The sequence below is a fragment of the Saccoglossus kowalevskii genome, chromosome 10, assembly GCF_978046115.1.
Source record: "Saccoglossus kowalevskii chromosome 10, keSacKowa6.1, whole genome shotgun sequence".
NCBI classification, from domain to species: domain Eukaryota; kingdom Metazoa; phylum Hemichordata; class Enteropneusta; family Harrimaniidae; genus Saccoglossus; species Saccoglossus kowalevskii.
The window spans coordinates 20,099,114-20,115,619 of NC_140650.1; the positions used below are offsets into that span (position 1 = coordinate 20,099,114).

At 35.1% G+C, this 16,506-nt stretch overlaps 1 protein-coding gene across 1 annotated transcript; it reads right to left on the reverse strand.

The window, feature by feature from the left end:
* Positions 1–224: 224 nt before the first annotated feature.
* On the reverse strand, positions 225–15,366 carry LOC144356777 (uncharacterized). Its single transcript, XM_085504748.1, has 10 exons — positions 15,285–15,366; positions 14,931–15,057; positions 10,436–10,558; positions 9,677–9,799; positions 7,508–7,630; positions 6,527–6,646; positions 5,846–5,968; positions 4,468–4,750; positions 993–1,066; positions 225–532 (listed from the first exon to the last, which is right to left on the reverse strand). The coding sequence occupies exons 1-10, from the start codon at positions 15,309–15,311 to the stop codon at positions 525–527; spliced, it is 1,131 nt and encodes a 376-aa protein (XP_085360874.1). The 5' UTR covers positions 15,312–15,366; the 3' UTR covers positions 225–524.
* Positions 15,367–16,506: the final 1,140 nt, after the last annotated feature.

The window sequence follows — 16,506 nt, forward strand, 5'->3', positions numbered from 1 at the left end:
ACCACAATGAACACGTTCTAATAGGTCATTTATTTTGTCCTACACATGTAGATTTTTTTTTTACTAGAACACATAGTCGTCTCATATATTTGGGATGCCTGGTTTTCAGCTATCAAAGAGTATTATAAAATATGGCGGGTAATTTATGAAATTAAAGTTTTGAAAAAGGTGATGGAATGCTTAATGATTAGACAGATGAAAGTAAGATAACAGGCGACAATATGTTAGGTTTAGCACCAGCTTTAATCTGGCAATAGCAATAGCAAAACAAACAAATAAACAAGTATTATGTTGTATAAAAAATACAATGTGCAATTCATACAAATTAGTTGTAACGTATGATTTACAAATAGAATATACAGTCTCATAAAGATATAACCCGAGATGTAGCGTCTTAGAGCAACTGTGTGTTATTCGTTATTTGATAATGCATACTGTCACAAACTGACACATTCAATACTAAATTCGCTAAGTTTATAGTTCATATCCCACGACGACATGTCACTCTGCCCACCAATTCCTGCTTAACATACTGCCAAAGATAGAAACACGATAACATTTACAGAGGGATTAGATGCAATGTTTGTATTATACATGTACACCAGCTATATAGTAGTATGATGCGATTGTTACACACTAAACCTGACTGAACACATAGGACTGCGATCCGCTTCAGTATTGGATGAATCTCTAATTTCAATATAATTTTGGAATTAAAATTATTGTCATTCCGTCATCTTCAATCAGATCGTGATAAGATATAGTATGTTTGGACAGTTGCGACAGAAATTGCGATTTATTTTAAGTTTGTTGCCTGATCTGCTCCAGAAATTCTTTTTTTTAAATAATAACCCTGGTCAATTCGTGTATAACGTTTTCTCAACTGAGAAAGTTACAACACGCATGTTATAAGTGACAGACGGATACTTGTATTCATTACATCAAAATAAGGGATAACGTGGAATTTATGTAATTTTCATATTAAAATTTACCGTTTTCTTCACACAGGAAAGCTGGATGTGTCATCCCGCAATCACCAGTATAATATTTGTGGTTATAACTCCATCTACAATAAAAATAATTTAGATAATTATTTGTAGTAGCATAAAATTATATTGCACACGTGTACGCTTACAAAAATCGAATACAATGACAAGTTAGATAACTCGATAACAAATTCAAAGTAAAAATATTACAAGTAACCTGTAGAATGCTGTGTGGGTAATATTTTTATATTGAATTTTGTTGCATTTGCAGCAATTAGTTACCAAACAATGAGAATTATATTATAGAATTGGATATACCTCTCAGCTGGCTTCACATGCATAGTTCAAGACTGCCTAACTGGTGCTTATACCAGGATTTAGTTACATCATCTAGACGGTCTGTGACAGCTTCATGTCCCGAGTAATCTCAAGAAATTGACATTACAATAGAAAATAAAAGACTGACACTCCCATGCAATTAATAGCAAGTGGAATTCCTGGGATTGAAACATAGATTTTGAAGTCACTGATGTAGGCATTGAATAATTTCAAGATGGCATAAACACCAGGTAGTTTATTTAACCAGTGCTGAACTAGAAACTGAAATTATAATTAAGTCCGTTGTCATATAATTTGTTTATTTAAATTTCTCCTGAAGTCAAATAGAATACATTGGTGAATGGATGTTTTGGGGGTGTAGTTTACACTGTGTATGGAGTGGTAGGGTTGGGTGTCATATAATTTGTTCATTTCAAACTCTCATGAAGTCACATAGAATTTCACTTAATTTATTTTCGTTTTCAAACATTAACGTGTGAATCAAATTTTCACTGTGCTGTGTTAAGTCTCAATATGAGGGAAATGACATTGTCACTGGAATTTATTTTAGTAGAAAAATGTTTACGGTGAAAATGAAGTTTATTTTAATTCGTCCCTGAAATCAAAATCGGTATTTCCACACCACATATGCAAATGAGGTATGAGAGCAAACAAAGTTGTCCTTTCAAGAGTACCGTTTTTCGAAACAGCAGAAATAAAATATATTTTGAAGTACGGTAATTTTGAAGTACGGTATTTTACCCTTGGGTACATGAATATACTTGCCGAGTGAAATAAAATTTGAACAGTAATGGTACTTCTAGGCAGTCACTTATTTTTACTAAAACTAATTTGCATATCACCCATGCAATTAATGTTTTTGGTATTTTCACTGTCAATATGCAAATGAACATGGTATTGGCGATCCGCTCCACTGGGATTGCCCTAAACACATTTTTGTGTGTCTTGGCCGATTTCTCTCAAACCTAGCCGGTAGGTCACACCTTCATTAGCAAAAATCTTGGGGGAAAATGTGTCCACCGTTGCCATAGAAACAGCCAAAAAACTGATTGCTTGGCGTTAAATGTATCTCCTCCAACAAATTTAGGATACAACACCTCTGACATAGCTCATTTTACTCAGCTTGAGTGTGGGCACAAAGTTTTGTATAATCTGAAAACAAATTCTGACCACCGTTTTCATGGGAACAACCAAAACCTGATTCTTTTATAATACCTTCACGCCAAATGTACCACACCCTACATTTCTATGATTAAAAAGTACGGACGTAGCTCATCTAGTCAACTTGAGTGTGGGCAACAATTTACTGTTTTTTATGTCTATTTTCATTACCGAGAAAATTGACCCCAATGGACGTTGGGGTAACTTTTCACCAGCCACGGCTTTTAACTCATCTCTGAGATTTTTTTTGGCTTGGATAATTTTGTTCATACATGACAGGCAGGTCGTACCGTCACAAATTGGAAAAACAATCCTAGCCCACAGCTACCATGGCAACCAGTGAAGAAGAAGATTCCCCCCCCCCCCGCAGTAAAATTAGCGATTGTCATGGAGGCGCAACCATCAACATCGAAGTACCAGGAGGTCTCTGTTCGAGACGTTGCGGCGTTACCCAGTTCCAAATAAAGATTACCAACGCCAAATGAGCACAATTTTAACCGGTAATCAAGATTCATTCAATCAACGGCTAACAAGCTACATCACAAGCAAAGTTGTAGCGTGCAGCTCAGCGACGACCGCTGACGACGAAAGTCGTTCTGTCAGTGGAGTACCAAAGTAGCATGGTATGTTTGCCAATGCAAATTCTGTGGAGGAACTTTTACATTGTAACAACCCTTCACCATTGTATTAAAACGAGTCACGTGGTGTGCCGTTCTCCTTCAAACCCGGTATTCGATCAATAGAGGAGTTTCAGTAAAAAAAAACATCGCAAATCATGCAAATTCAACATCTTCAAACCAGTATACTAAAATGCAAAAGAAGGATAGATATTACTTTTCAGTATACACATCTCTGTTGATACTATCCCTCACATATTCCACTCCCAATTATTCCTGCGTAAAATGGACTAGCCCCTTTTCATGTTGACATTCAGAGTAAAATCACGTGACAGGCTGTTAAAATTGGCTGTTGCATACACTTTCGCCGGTCTGGGAAATGTGTTTAATTAGCTCTCACTCAAGTAACAATGCAGATTTCCCAGTGGGAGTGAAACTATTCGACTTTGCCATTACAAAATAGGGGTGTTTTGAGCAAAAAACGAATAACCCTGGAGTGCACACAACACACTAAATTTCGGAACAAATCTTGTATTATTTACAGCAGCAGAAAACCACAGAAATATCAGACGAAACATGGAAACACTATATATTGTATTTCGGCCTGAACCCTCTCTATTGCAATTCCAGGAATTACCCACATATGTGTATCCAATTTCCACTTTGGTATCACCCACCCCTGAAAACAAACTCTTAATACCACGCTGAAGCGTTTGGTAATAATAGCTACTAAGTTTTCTGAACAGAAGGAAAACATAGAATGTCAAAAATAATTTTTTATTGTATGCCAAATTTATAACAACAATAATGTGTGATATCGCGATATCGTAAACAAACTTCCTTATTATTCAAACTAATCCATGGCTTAACGCACTGTTCTAAACTAATCCTATTCTTACGTTTGTATTTGACAATTTTGCAACATAAATATGGTAACATAAAAATGAAGAAATATACCATATGTATGTAAAATCATTTAATTCACAGTTATGTACCCAATTTGTAAGTCTTATATGCAGAGAGAAAATAAATTACGATTAGTTACTATTCCTTGACTCTGCGCCTCTATTACATATAAGAAAACCTCAACCACCGTTACATACATTTCATTTTAATAGCGTGACAGGTTAAAAATATAAAGCTGAGAAAATGTCGTACAGATCGTGAAACAAATGTTATCAATGAAGATCGAATCGAATCATATATAACATGTATTTTACGAATATTTGAGTGTCATATATCATAAACATATCCATTTTAGGGTGTGATGATGCGGGCAACATACATATATTGTATACCTCAAACATTATGAAATCCTTAACATAGTTTAGTTACTTTACATCGAACAATAATGGTTTGCTTACCCTTTGTATACACAATCCTGGTTGATAGGTTGGTTATTCGCCCACATCGCAGGATCGAATTCACTGCCATCAAGCCAGAAGAACTCTCCGGATATTCTCTTAGCTCCAACCCACGCATTTGCATTTGGTCGAACTTCCGCAAAGAAAGTGTCCACAGCAGTGTACTTTTCGTCAGAATTAATAATCCCCATCGTCCCATTAAATTCAGCACACCGAGCCTGTGATTCTAGAAAGGGTAATCTTTCATTTATGATGAAATATCTTGAACATTCCACTGTAGGACCTGCACAATAAAATAAATATGCTTTAATTTTTGTGGTATGTCAAACACCAGTTATGAAAGATAGTCGCCCATTAGTGTGTTGCAAATAAAGAGGTCTGGACGGATTATCTTTTCTAGAAAGGTACCATGGATGATACCTATGTTTGTATGCCATTCCTTCAACCTGATCTTTCCTGAAAATAAATCACCCAAGTTTTATTTTTTAATTAAACATTTCCAGTGTCATTAGAATCAATTTGTAACATCCAAAGCATAACATATACGCTATATAACGACGTTGTATATTAAATTATTTGCATGTAAGAAAAGATGGCCGCTGGTTTAAGGGTGCAATGATGGTCTTTTTCAACAGATTAAGACTTTATTTACAGTTGTAGTAGTAAATGAATGTATGCACGCAAATGTGTCAATCACAGCTGTTACTGTAACTGTGTATACACTATTTGTGTCGAGAACAAGTCGGGTAGTAAACTCATTAATTTCATGTCTAACAATTTAATATGGTACAGATGTGTTCTTGAATCATGTGCACACACGAATAAATCATTAGATATTTTACATTAAATATTTTTCTGTTCGTTTTTCAACTCGTACCATGTCTTATGTTCCATATACAGAATAACAGTAAACAACGCAGTGAACTTAACATTTTTCCTAACTTTTCTTTTCTTTTCAATTCGTTAGATGTTTCAAATATTTTGTTTGCAAAATCAAACGTAAGCTATAACGTTTGGGTGACTAATACACAATTTAATGTCATAAACAAACGATTAAAATTGTGTTTTCCGGCGGGAAAAGTAAAACTGGGTCACTTTAAGCGACGTCATATTCGTAATACGCACATCAAATAACCCCATTTATTAACATTTTCATGTAGATTAAAACTGTTATAATATCACAATTATAATTAATATGTTAAATTATGAATAAATTGCGGGTCGTTAAAAATATAAATTAATGTAAAGCAAAACAGTACACTGCTTGTTTTATGAATTAGGTTAGTTCACACACTGATAAGTAATATATATAAGCCTGTGTTTTGAATTTGTTATATTTAATAGTAATATATGAATGTAATCTGTCTTTAATACATACCATAGCATGAGTGGCCATCTGAATCCAAAAAATAACCATTTGAACAGGTACACGTATATGCACCAACATCATTGGTGCAATAATCACTACATCCACCATTGTTTGTCTGGCACTCGTCAATGTCTATGAATATATAATATAATGTAGCAATGTCGCAGAACACATACTTTTACAACAGTGCCTGTACTACCAAGTAGGCATAATAGAACATACTTTTACAATAGTATCTGTACTAGCAAGTAGGTACAGTACAACATATGTTTAATTTATTTGGTTATAATAATATGTCTATTATTTTTCGGAGCTCTTAAAGATTTCAATGCATAAATATGAAATGACAAAAATACCGTGGGAGGGAATGTCGATGCAATACCATAAAGCCTGATTATAACCACATGTTTATATACCTTTTTCCTACTTTTCTAGTAATAATTTATTGAGAGTAGCCACTTACGAGATTCATGTGCAAATATGTGTCGAACAATTACAATTTTGTTATTCGTACTACATGTTTAATCATTTTTGTTGGTGATATACATTGAATCAAATGTTGTCATCTCTGTAGAATTTAGGTATAATTGTTTGTAGTATGCCTGGCATGTTCAAATTTGCCCTTTTCTGTCATTCTTTGCTCTAGAAGAATCAAAACGTCGCTGGTTAAAATTAGTAATTAATACTCACCAATGCATGAACCATCTGCAGCCATGGCGAAACCTGACCAACAGCTGCATGTAAAATTACCATCAGTATTGGTGCACTCGTGAACACAGTCACCATTTTCAATCAGACACTCGTCAATATCTGCGAATATGTCACATAAGTTTACTTGGTAATAACAAACAACATATATTCTGTGTCATCAAGCAATTTGTTCTATCCAGATAGTTTTCACCCCTAAAACAGGCATTTGTTAAACGTCCACATATTATTTCATATGAAGAGGAAGCATTTAACATCCTACAGTACATGTAATGGGAAACAAACGTCTTCCTCATTGTTTAACCCAACGTTGGAGCAGTTGCAATGCTGTTATATCATATGACATTGCTGCAGTTCCATTTAGCTTTGTAAATTCCTATAAGAATTATACTTTTGTGTGATTAGGACATGCAACGATCACGACTGAAGCTGAAAAAAGTTCATATTTGCAAATAAAGCATAGTTAACTTGATATCACAGTGCCAGATATCTTTATTAATTTATTGGACTGCATTGGGGGTTTATCAACAATCACATATAACCAACTGAAAGTTATTATTGAAAATATAAACATATTTACATTTTGCTAGTTTCAACATATACCGATTATGGCTTGGGACAATGATTGCCAATTAGTGCGTACTATATATCATAGTTATCGGTCTAAACAGCTATATACTAGTTTTACTATTAGTCAATTCTTGTGATTAATATATGTAGTGTAGTTGTGACAAACAGTATTGTAATTCTGTGCGTGGCTTCTGTCATTTAATTTCTATTCGTAATTCATGAATTCAAAACGTTTTTTTTACCCAATTGTTATTGTTCTGTCGTGTGTTGTTACTTCCCATGCACATTATGTAATATCTGACATCTCTTCTTACCCAAAATAACATTTTATTTCTACTCAGTATCAAGTTACAGCAAGAAATATATAGCTTGTCAAAATTGATAGATACTTACCATTGCAAGAATGAGAATCAGAATCCATAATATAACCAGCTCGACAGCTACATGTGTACGTTCCAATATCATTAGTACACACTTGGCTACATCTACCGTTATCAACCATACACTCATCATTGTCTGGGAATATAATAGAACTTCCGTATAATTTTACTCAAAGAAACATGGCGGCTAATTTTGTTAATTTTTAAGTATTATAGTTTCTAGTGGTTGTAAAATGTTTCGTTTTTGGCCTCAAACTGGATATGTCTAGATATATATGTTGTGCTCTTGTACTTGTAAATTACCCAGTGCGACTTTTTCAAAGAGTGTATTCATGAGAATGTTATTTCTACTTTATGTGGAGATTATGGCTGGTAAATGTTCTTTTATTTTAACACTACGGTCATGGAAATGTATTCTAAGACCAAAAAATAATTTGTACAGACGAAATGTTTCCCTCAAAACATGACATTCTGTGCTTTTTCTGTGCCTTCTGTACCAAATATGCATGACCACCGATTGATGAATTGTCACCACGTTGTAATACAGAGTATTTAACGTTATTGATAATGTTGTACTGCAGTGCTGTGGTATATTGAATTGAAAGTGACGGATCACACTGTTGGTATTCTATGCCTCATGTGGTTGACTTTGTTCTACATTATACGCACTACTATTGTCTCCGCTTTTCACCTATAACACATATACATCAATCATTAACTACATCAATGTATATGAATATATATATTGTGAATATATCGAGTCATTTCCAGGCTTCATATAAATAAAGATCCTGGTTAACTTGTCACAAAAATATAAGATAAGGCAATTTTGAACGTAACACAGCATTCACAAAGATGTTGAACTAAGTTACAGACAAGTCGTGTTGCAAAATAGCTCAAGTTCATTGTCTTTGAGTTTAGTCATGTGACATCGTCCATCCCCCGTCTCTTTGGCTGCCCTGTCTGTCTTTTCCCTATAACTAATAAATAACAGCCCGCTGTAACACTTCGGTTTCTACTAAGGTTCAATAGAATGAAACTGATGTTACAATATCTGTCATCAACGTATTTATTATTTTTATTGAAAATCAGATTTTATCGTTTGGTTTACTCTAGTCTAGTCAGTGTACTAGTAGCTGTTTTAATTCTGTGTTTAACCTTATTTTTGGTACAATCTGTTGTTATTGTGGCATCAGTATATTTGAAAAAGCTTACATTTTGCAGAATCTTCATATTCTGTGACTGTATAACAAGTATTTCTGCTAGAATGTTTTCATAATTTTTCTGACTTTTTCTTGCCTTGATATCTACTCCATAATTTTTTTCGGAGTGAAGCGTGACTAATATGATACATCTAAATGTCGGACACCGAATTTTGTATCAAACCAAACAAAACTAAACTACCGTACTTTTGTTCAAACTTTCTGATACAAGTGCTGTATTAGGCGAGTCATTGTTGTGCAAATATTATATTTTCTATTGTGCACTACAATGCTCCCATGCTATGCCTCTGTCGAAACCTGTTTTGGGGCTTATGGAGAAAACACATTTTATTGTTTTGCTAGTTTTTACTAATAATTCGTGAATTTGTTTTACATTGCTTCTTCCCTTTTAAAATCCAGCTTGTGTTTCACTAAGTACTTCGTGAGACTATTACATTATGCCAAGAATGAAACACAATTTACGAATATCTTTAAATTATTTTACATTTTGACAGTGCATGACGTTATTCGGCGTGGTGTTTCCCCCCGCGGAACTACTTTTTTTTTCATTCCGTGTGATGATCGTGATGTTGTCATGTGAGAACGTATTCAATGTTTATGTTATTTGTGAAACAACCGCAAATATTAAATTTTGGAAAGTTCAAAGTGGTCGGCAGGATGAAGATAGTTTGTTCCAAACAACGTCTGCATTTTAAGATTCGGGTATGGATGGCATTAGCTCACCGCCCTCCAACAGATTATTATTTTAGTACGTCAAGCCTGATGGTGGGGAAGGGACCGATTTAGTCATCGACCAACCGACCATGAGACTTGTGATGTGATAACATCCTAATGAAGATGAGCGTTGTGTCACATGTAAACTATACATGCTACCAAATATGAAAACTTTGCCCATAGATAATTTATTTTTATGCATGTAAAGTGTGTTCACTGATCAGGATATGTTTAGTGATACTTACCATAACATGAATAACCATCAGAGTCAATGCTGAAACCATCACGACAGCTACATGTGAAATTGCCAACACTATTGGTACACTCATGACTACAACCACCATTATTAGTCTGACATTCGTCAATGTCTGTGAATATTGAACACTGATTAACATGATATGCATATAGACATACTAAATATTGGATCGGTAGGAAATAACAGAATTTTCTTAGCACTTAACCCTCTGACCAAAACTTGTATCAAGTTTCACAAATGTATAAATGCACTAGACAGTATAGATATAGTAGAAGGCACATACAAAAACAGTAACTCTACATTAAAACCTAAGCTGGTACAGATACAATATAAATAGAAAAAAATTAAATAACTGAAAATACATCAAAACTTCTTCGTTAAGTTATGTGTGCTTAAATGTTTTGATAGACCGAAATGATCTAAACTAAATGGTCAGAACAAAGGATGGTGTTGGTTTTAAAACATGCTTGAGAATCCAGAATATATGGCCGTGGTTTTATAAACCAAACTTGTACTGAGCACACTATACAAAGGGACTAAAAACTAAAGATAAATTTAAAAATAGAGTCGCATAATTGTAGACGACTATTTGATTCAAAATAACATTACTACATCTACCGAGATTATGTACTACACGTGTGGCTGTGGCTCTATTATTGATGTATTCAGTTTGTTTTGTCTTTTCCTAATTTTGGTTGCGTTGAAATTGCTGAATTTTCGCTGAACAAAATATGTTGTTGATACTTACCATAACAGGACGAGCCATCAGAACCCAAGTAGAATCCAGGCCAACAGTCACATGTCAAATTGCCTTTAATATTAATACATTTATGAGTACATCCACCATTGTCAACCAGACACTCATCAATATCTGTGAATATGTATAAATAGCAACGATTAACATTTTAACGATGAAAAACGTAAGTATTATGGATTACCCAGAATGTTACTAATATTATGTTATTGAATTATCAGTTCACTGTCGTAAGCTATTTTCTGGCGTCTGAGCATTATTGATACACATTTTAATAAATTATGTGATACATCTTACATTTGGTTTCGAAACTTTAAAACAGGTTATTGAAAACCGAAATGATATGAAAAACAATACCAATAGACCAAATTCAAAAGATAATCGCAGCCCGTCAGCATGAAACAATGCATTTACGTATACTGAAGTGTGAACTTGCTTGTACAGTTGACTCATATCATGGAATTTTTTGAATTAATCATTGATTATATGTTATGCTGTTACATATAATTTCGTATGCTTCATTCTATGAAGTTTTTCTATGAAATGTGATTTTGATGTTACATTGTGGATCTATATAATTTTACAGCCAAAACAGTCAGCTTGGACATTCAGTTGTGAGAAATGACAAAATAAACAGTGCCAGCGACAGATTTCGAGAATGAAATAACAAAATAAACGCATTTAAAGGCGCCTACCACGCGCGTTGGAAATAAATAGAACGCGTTGCGACGAGAAATCTCACCCGCATATTTCACTCACGCAAACGCACACACACATGCTATTTCCGTATATTGAATACGTTGACAACGGAAGAGACAAGTTTAAATCATATTTGTATTAACACAACCTGAAAGCAACAGTCTCACACTGAATATATGTTCATTGTTCTGGGGTCAAACTGCGTCTATCATACCCATACTAGTGTCAACCATGCTCAAATAATCATCCCTCCAGTGCGTCGGTTTAGGTCAGATTTATTTAAAACACGGTGAATTCTATAACATAAAAGCAATACAGGCACTGTGAAAGTAACTGTGAAACTATTTGTAACCATGAGGCAACGATCTCACTTTATGAATGACTGTAGAAGTATCACACAGTTCCAGTAACACAAGGTAACATGACACGTCTCAAATAAACGTTCAGAAGATTATAGACTTACATCGTTGGGTCTCTAAAGCAGTATTTCGGTTGCAATGTTCGGTAGACGCTGCATATAAATTAGCCCTGCGTACATGGATGTGTAGGGGTGATATTTACATTGGGCTTCTTACGCCACCCCAACACAGCCATGTGAACGGTCACTATGATTTTCTAAAACCCCACATCCCCAGCGGACGTGGCATGGAAAATTACATTTTGTTTCAGAAACTTAACCATCCTCCATCAGTAAATGGCACCGATCGTTTGAATAACATTTAATGAACACTCGGTTTGTACCTTACGCATGTCTTGACAATTATAAAGTGGAAAAATTCACGTTTTGTCGTCAAACTCGCATTTGTCAACAAACTGTGGCAGCCATCTTGAATCACGCGTGACTTAATTGATTAACGGTGATCACGTGATACAACTTTTTCTTGACGTCACAGCCGCGAAAAAGAAATCTGCATGTACTTTCATCGAATCCCGTTCAACGAACACTATAAAGAAACATGAATACAACTGTTCAATAAATATTTCATGAATTTATTATTCATTTATTGTGTATTTATTTTGAAAATTAACATAAATAAATGATGTATTATAACTAAAATTTAATTTATTTTTATTTATTTTTAATTTTAAAAACCCATCATGTTGAGCAGTCTCCACCCATCTTCGATCACAGATGTTGTGTTGAGCTGTATATATTTGAGACACATCTGTAGCAGCTATAACCTCCATCATTAAGATTTAGTATACTTTTTCTGCCAAGCATGATGGATAACAAAATAATATATTACTTTTTAAAATTAAAGTATTTTTTCTTGAAAATAACTGAACATTTAAACATTTTAGTCAAAAACCACAACAATTATTTGTAAAACAAGTTTTATATTGATTTTCCTCATAGAAAACACGTTTTCGTCATTCAGCTCTGACGTCATAGTAAAAAGTGACCAAAATGGCGTCTCTGTTTATATACTTAAGTACCGTGTATACGCATTTTGGGCAATAAATAGTCTGTTTTAACATCCAAAACTCCCCTACAGTACATCAATTCAACAACCGAGTGTTCATTACAGTATGTTAAGGTGATCGACGCTGCTTTTGGTGCAAAAAGGTACGAATTCGTCCCGAAATGAGACATTTTGTATGACATCTGTAGTGTTTTTGAAAATGCCTATGGTCGTTCACAGGGCTGTGTATTGGGGCGCAGATAAGGTCCCGATGAATAGGAGCGCCTCCACATTCACAGACCTGTACACAGAGCTACATATAAATGTGCCCGTAGCTTTTCATCATGGCTGCCTGTCATAAACAAACGTTTTAGTGCGATTCTAACATGACCTGTGATGGCGCACTCTACATGCGTAGGAGGATACCTCGGAGGCGGACATCCGGGTATTTTCTACCGCCTGGCAACCCTCGCGGTGAAAACAAAGACCAAAAACTCGCAGAAAACGGTACTTTGCGAAGGTTGTTGAGAGTCCCCTGAACAGTGTAACAAGATTAGCCCTACGTGTGTAACATATATGAATTTGGTTGTTCAGGATTACTTCAAAGTTGAGTTTCTGTTGTTTTCTCGAGTTTTCACCGGCTCCACCGGCGTTCCACAGCAGCGCGCACAAAGCCCATAGAAATACGTGGTACAGTGGTGCGCGTCTTAGCAACGTAGAACGTCCGTGACGTAGCCTCGCCCCCAAGGATTAGCAGCCTTTCTGTTTCGACGAATCACGAAATAACGATAACAATTGAAATTCTAAATAAACTTGTGTACAGCACATCTATCAATTATCAAACTAAACGTTCAATAAAGCGAACTGCGACGGTTAAGACGAAAATACAAGGCTAAGACAAAAAACATGTGACAGTACGATTATGCTCGTCTACTTCACGCCCGGGGACTACACGTTCAAGTATCCAACTTCCAAATACAAAACATGATTAGTATCAGCAATGATTTCTAGTACTGCCTGGATAATTGCGTATTACTAGTTGACATCAGACATATCCCTGTATAGAATTTTTTGAACAATGTCTCACATTTCCGACAGAATATTCAAATAAGTTGGGATGAATATGAATTGAATATCCATCTTTTGAAAATTCAGCTGAACAGTTCACCACCACGATTATGATGAGTTAGCGAGGATATCAAGGAAGACGACCGGACGTCTTCGGTCATGAGCTGGCTGGTTTGAATTTATCCACTTTTACAGTGATGAATATTGCGTTCGAGTTGAGTTACTAGTAATTACAAGCCTGATTTACATTTTTCTTGTGGTGTTTTTCGTCAATGTATTATATATAAGTGCGTTAGGAAATAGCATAAGTATATGGAGCTGGTGAGACAGAGTCACAACGCGTTCTATTTATTTCCACCGCACGTGGTCGGCGCCTCTGATTGCGTTTATTTTGTATTTTTATTTTCGAAATGTATCACTGGCTGCGTCTGTAAAAACATCTATGTACTAAGCACCATATACCACATTTTTTCCAGTATTATTTTGTAATGAATGGAGGAAATGTTGATGGTGTATTTCTTGGTTCAAATCAATTTAGGTAACTCAATGAAAATAATGCATGAAAGTTATGTCTATTCTGACCATAGACATGCTAATTAATTTACAATTGCGTATCTGTGTATATTGGTTGCCAAGCAATACAGCCTACAATCATATGTATCTGCAAGCTGAAATTAACAGCTTAATTTTAAAGAGCTTGGAAGCTCTGCTTCTATGGGTCAAACAGTTTTTTTTAGCCATTAGCAAAGTATAAAGATTTTCTTCCATTGTTAATATTATTAAAGATTTTAAGAATTCTGACCGTATTGCTCTGAGAATTGAATTAAACATGTCTTAGTTACAGATTGGCGTATAGCATATCCCTCGATAACCTGTGAGGTCGGATTTGTTTTGCATTGTTTAAAAAAATGATACTCATTGTCATTCCTGTACAATTGAGATCATTTCCATCCCCATATGTGACTAACTAATTTAAAACTGGAACTCTGTCAGACCTAAATTTATAGTGTATTATATACATCGTAATGTTGCATATATTAAACATGGTGAAAACAAATCTAGACAAAGGTGTTTTATTGGCGTAAAAGTGTTATATATTAGTATAGTTATAAATGAACAGTAAATTAGTTCTATGTAAATCCTAACTTTGGCAACAAAATTTAAGTTTATTTCAATTTAATTAAATATGTACACATTTTCAGGAATGCAATTTCACCATACAAGATTTTCAAAGTTTAGTCGTTCACAAATACGCCCCATCACCTCATACATGTACCTTCCGGTGTATACAACAATCAACTCCACATATACTAACTTACCTGATGATTTTGTACCCAACAACAAACCACCACCAATAGCTGCACCTGAACCAATCACTGTCAACGTTGCGAGTCCAATGACATACTTTGCCATCCTTGAAACACGCGACTGCTGATTTGTGTTTTCCTGAGTACATGAGATATATTTTAATTGCACGTTTGCTTTACCAGATATGCTTTAGCAACTGGATTTTTTTCATTTGTGAATTTACGTCGGTCATTACCCCGACAGCCACACCTTTGATTGCCATAGTGGAACTAATAACTCTTTCAGTATATATTAGTAATGTTCAAAACAGCAATAAGTATTCAACGTTTAACGGTGAAATGAATATACCTCACTTAAAAACTTACCGAATCTGTCGGTGCGAGACGATTCATGCTGTGCCTGAATGGTAAAGACTGCTGTTTTATGGCAATGCTATTGATTGACTCAATCGTGACTGCCGCAGTTAGTTCATTTCGTGGACTTTGTTATGAATAGCCGCATAATACCAATCTTAGCTGTAGGATGAAAGAGAGGAAAAGAATACTTGGTACTGCCACGTAACACGTGGTACATAATGGTAAATAAGGCAATGATAATCTCAGCTTTTTCTATAAAATTTCTGATCAATACTTTGATATTTGTTATGGTCGTCAAGGTGTCATTCTTTATTCATAGGCAAATGGAACGCAGTAATCAAGGCCTTTGGACACGCTTATTGAAAGCACGTCATTCCAAAAGCTTAATGAATATCAATATTTAAACGAACGTTTTTTTACTTGGGTTACAACCTCAGGCTACAGTCTTATTACCAAACGCTTCAGCGTGGTATTAAGAGTTTGTTTTCAGGGCTGGGTGATACCAAGGTGGAAAATGGATGCACGTATGGGGGTAATTCCTGGAATTACAATAGAGAGGGTTCGGGCCGAAATACAATATATAGTGTTTTCATGTAACGTCTGATATTTCTGTGGTATTCTGCTACTGTAACTAATGCAAAATTTGTTGCGAAATTAAGTGTGTTTTGTGCACTCCAGGGTTATTCGCTTTTTGCTGAAAACACCCCTATTTTTTAATGGTAGAGTCGAACTGTTTCACTCCCACTGGGAAATCTGCATTGTTGCTTGAATGAGAGCTAATTAAACATTTTTCCAGACTGGCGGAAGAGTATGTAACAGCCAATTTTAACAGCCTGTCACGTGATTTTACTCAAAATGTCAACATGGAAAGAGGCTATTCAATTTTACGCAGGAATAATTGGGAGTAGAATATGTGAGGGATAGTATCAACAGAGATGTGTATACTGAAAAGTAATATATATCCTTCTTTTGCATCTCTGAGCATTTCTGTTTTAGTATACTGGTTTGAAAATGTTGAATTTGCATGATTTGCGATGTTTTTTCTTTTACTGAAACTCCCCTATTGATTGAATCCCGGGTTTGAAGGAGAACGACACACCACGTGATTCGTTTGAATACAATAGTGAAGGGTGCAGATAGGCCGCCGTCCGATCTCGATGGAACGTTTCGAATCAATCATAGGTAGTTTAAATTTATGTTGAAGTTAAAAGTTCCTCCACAGAATTGTGCC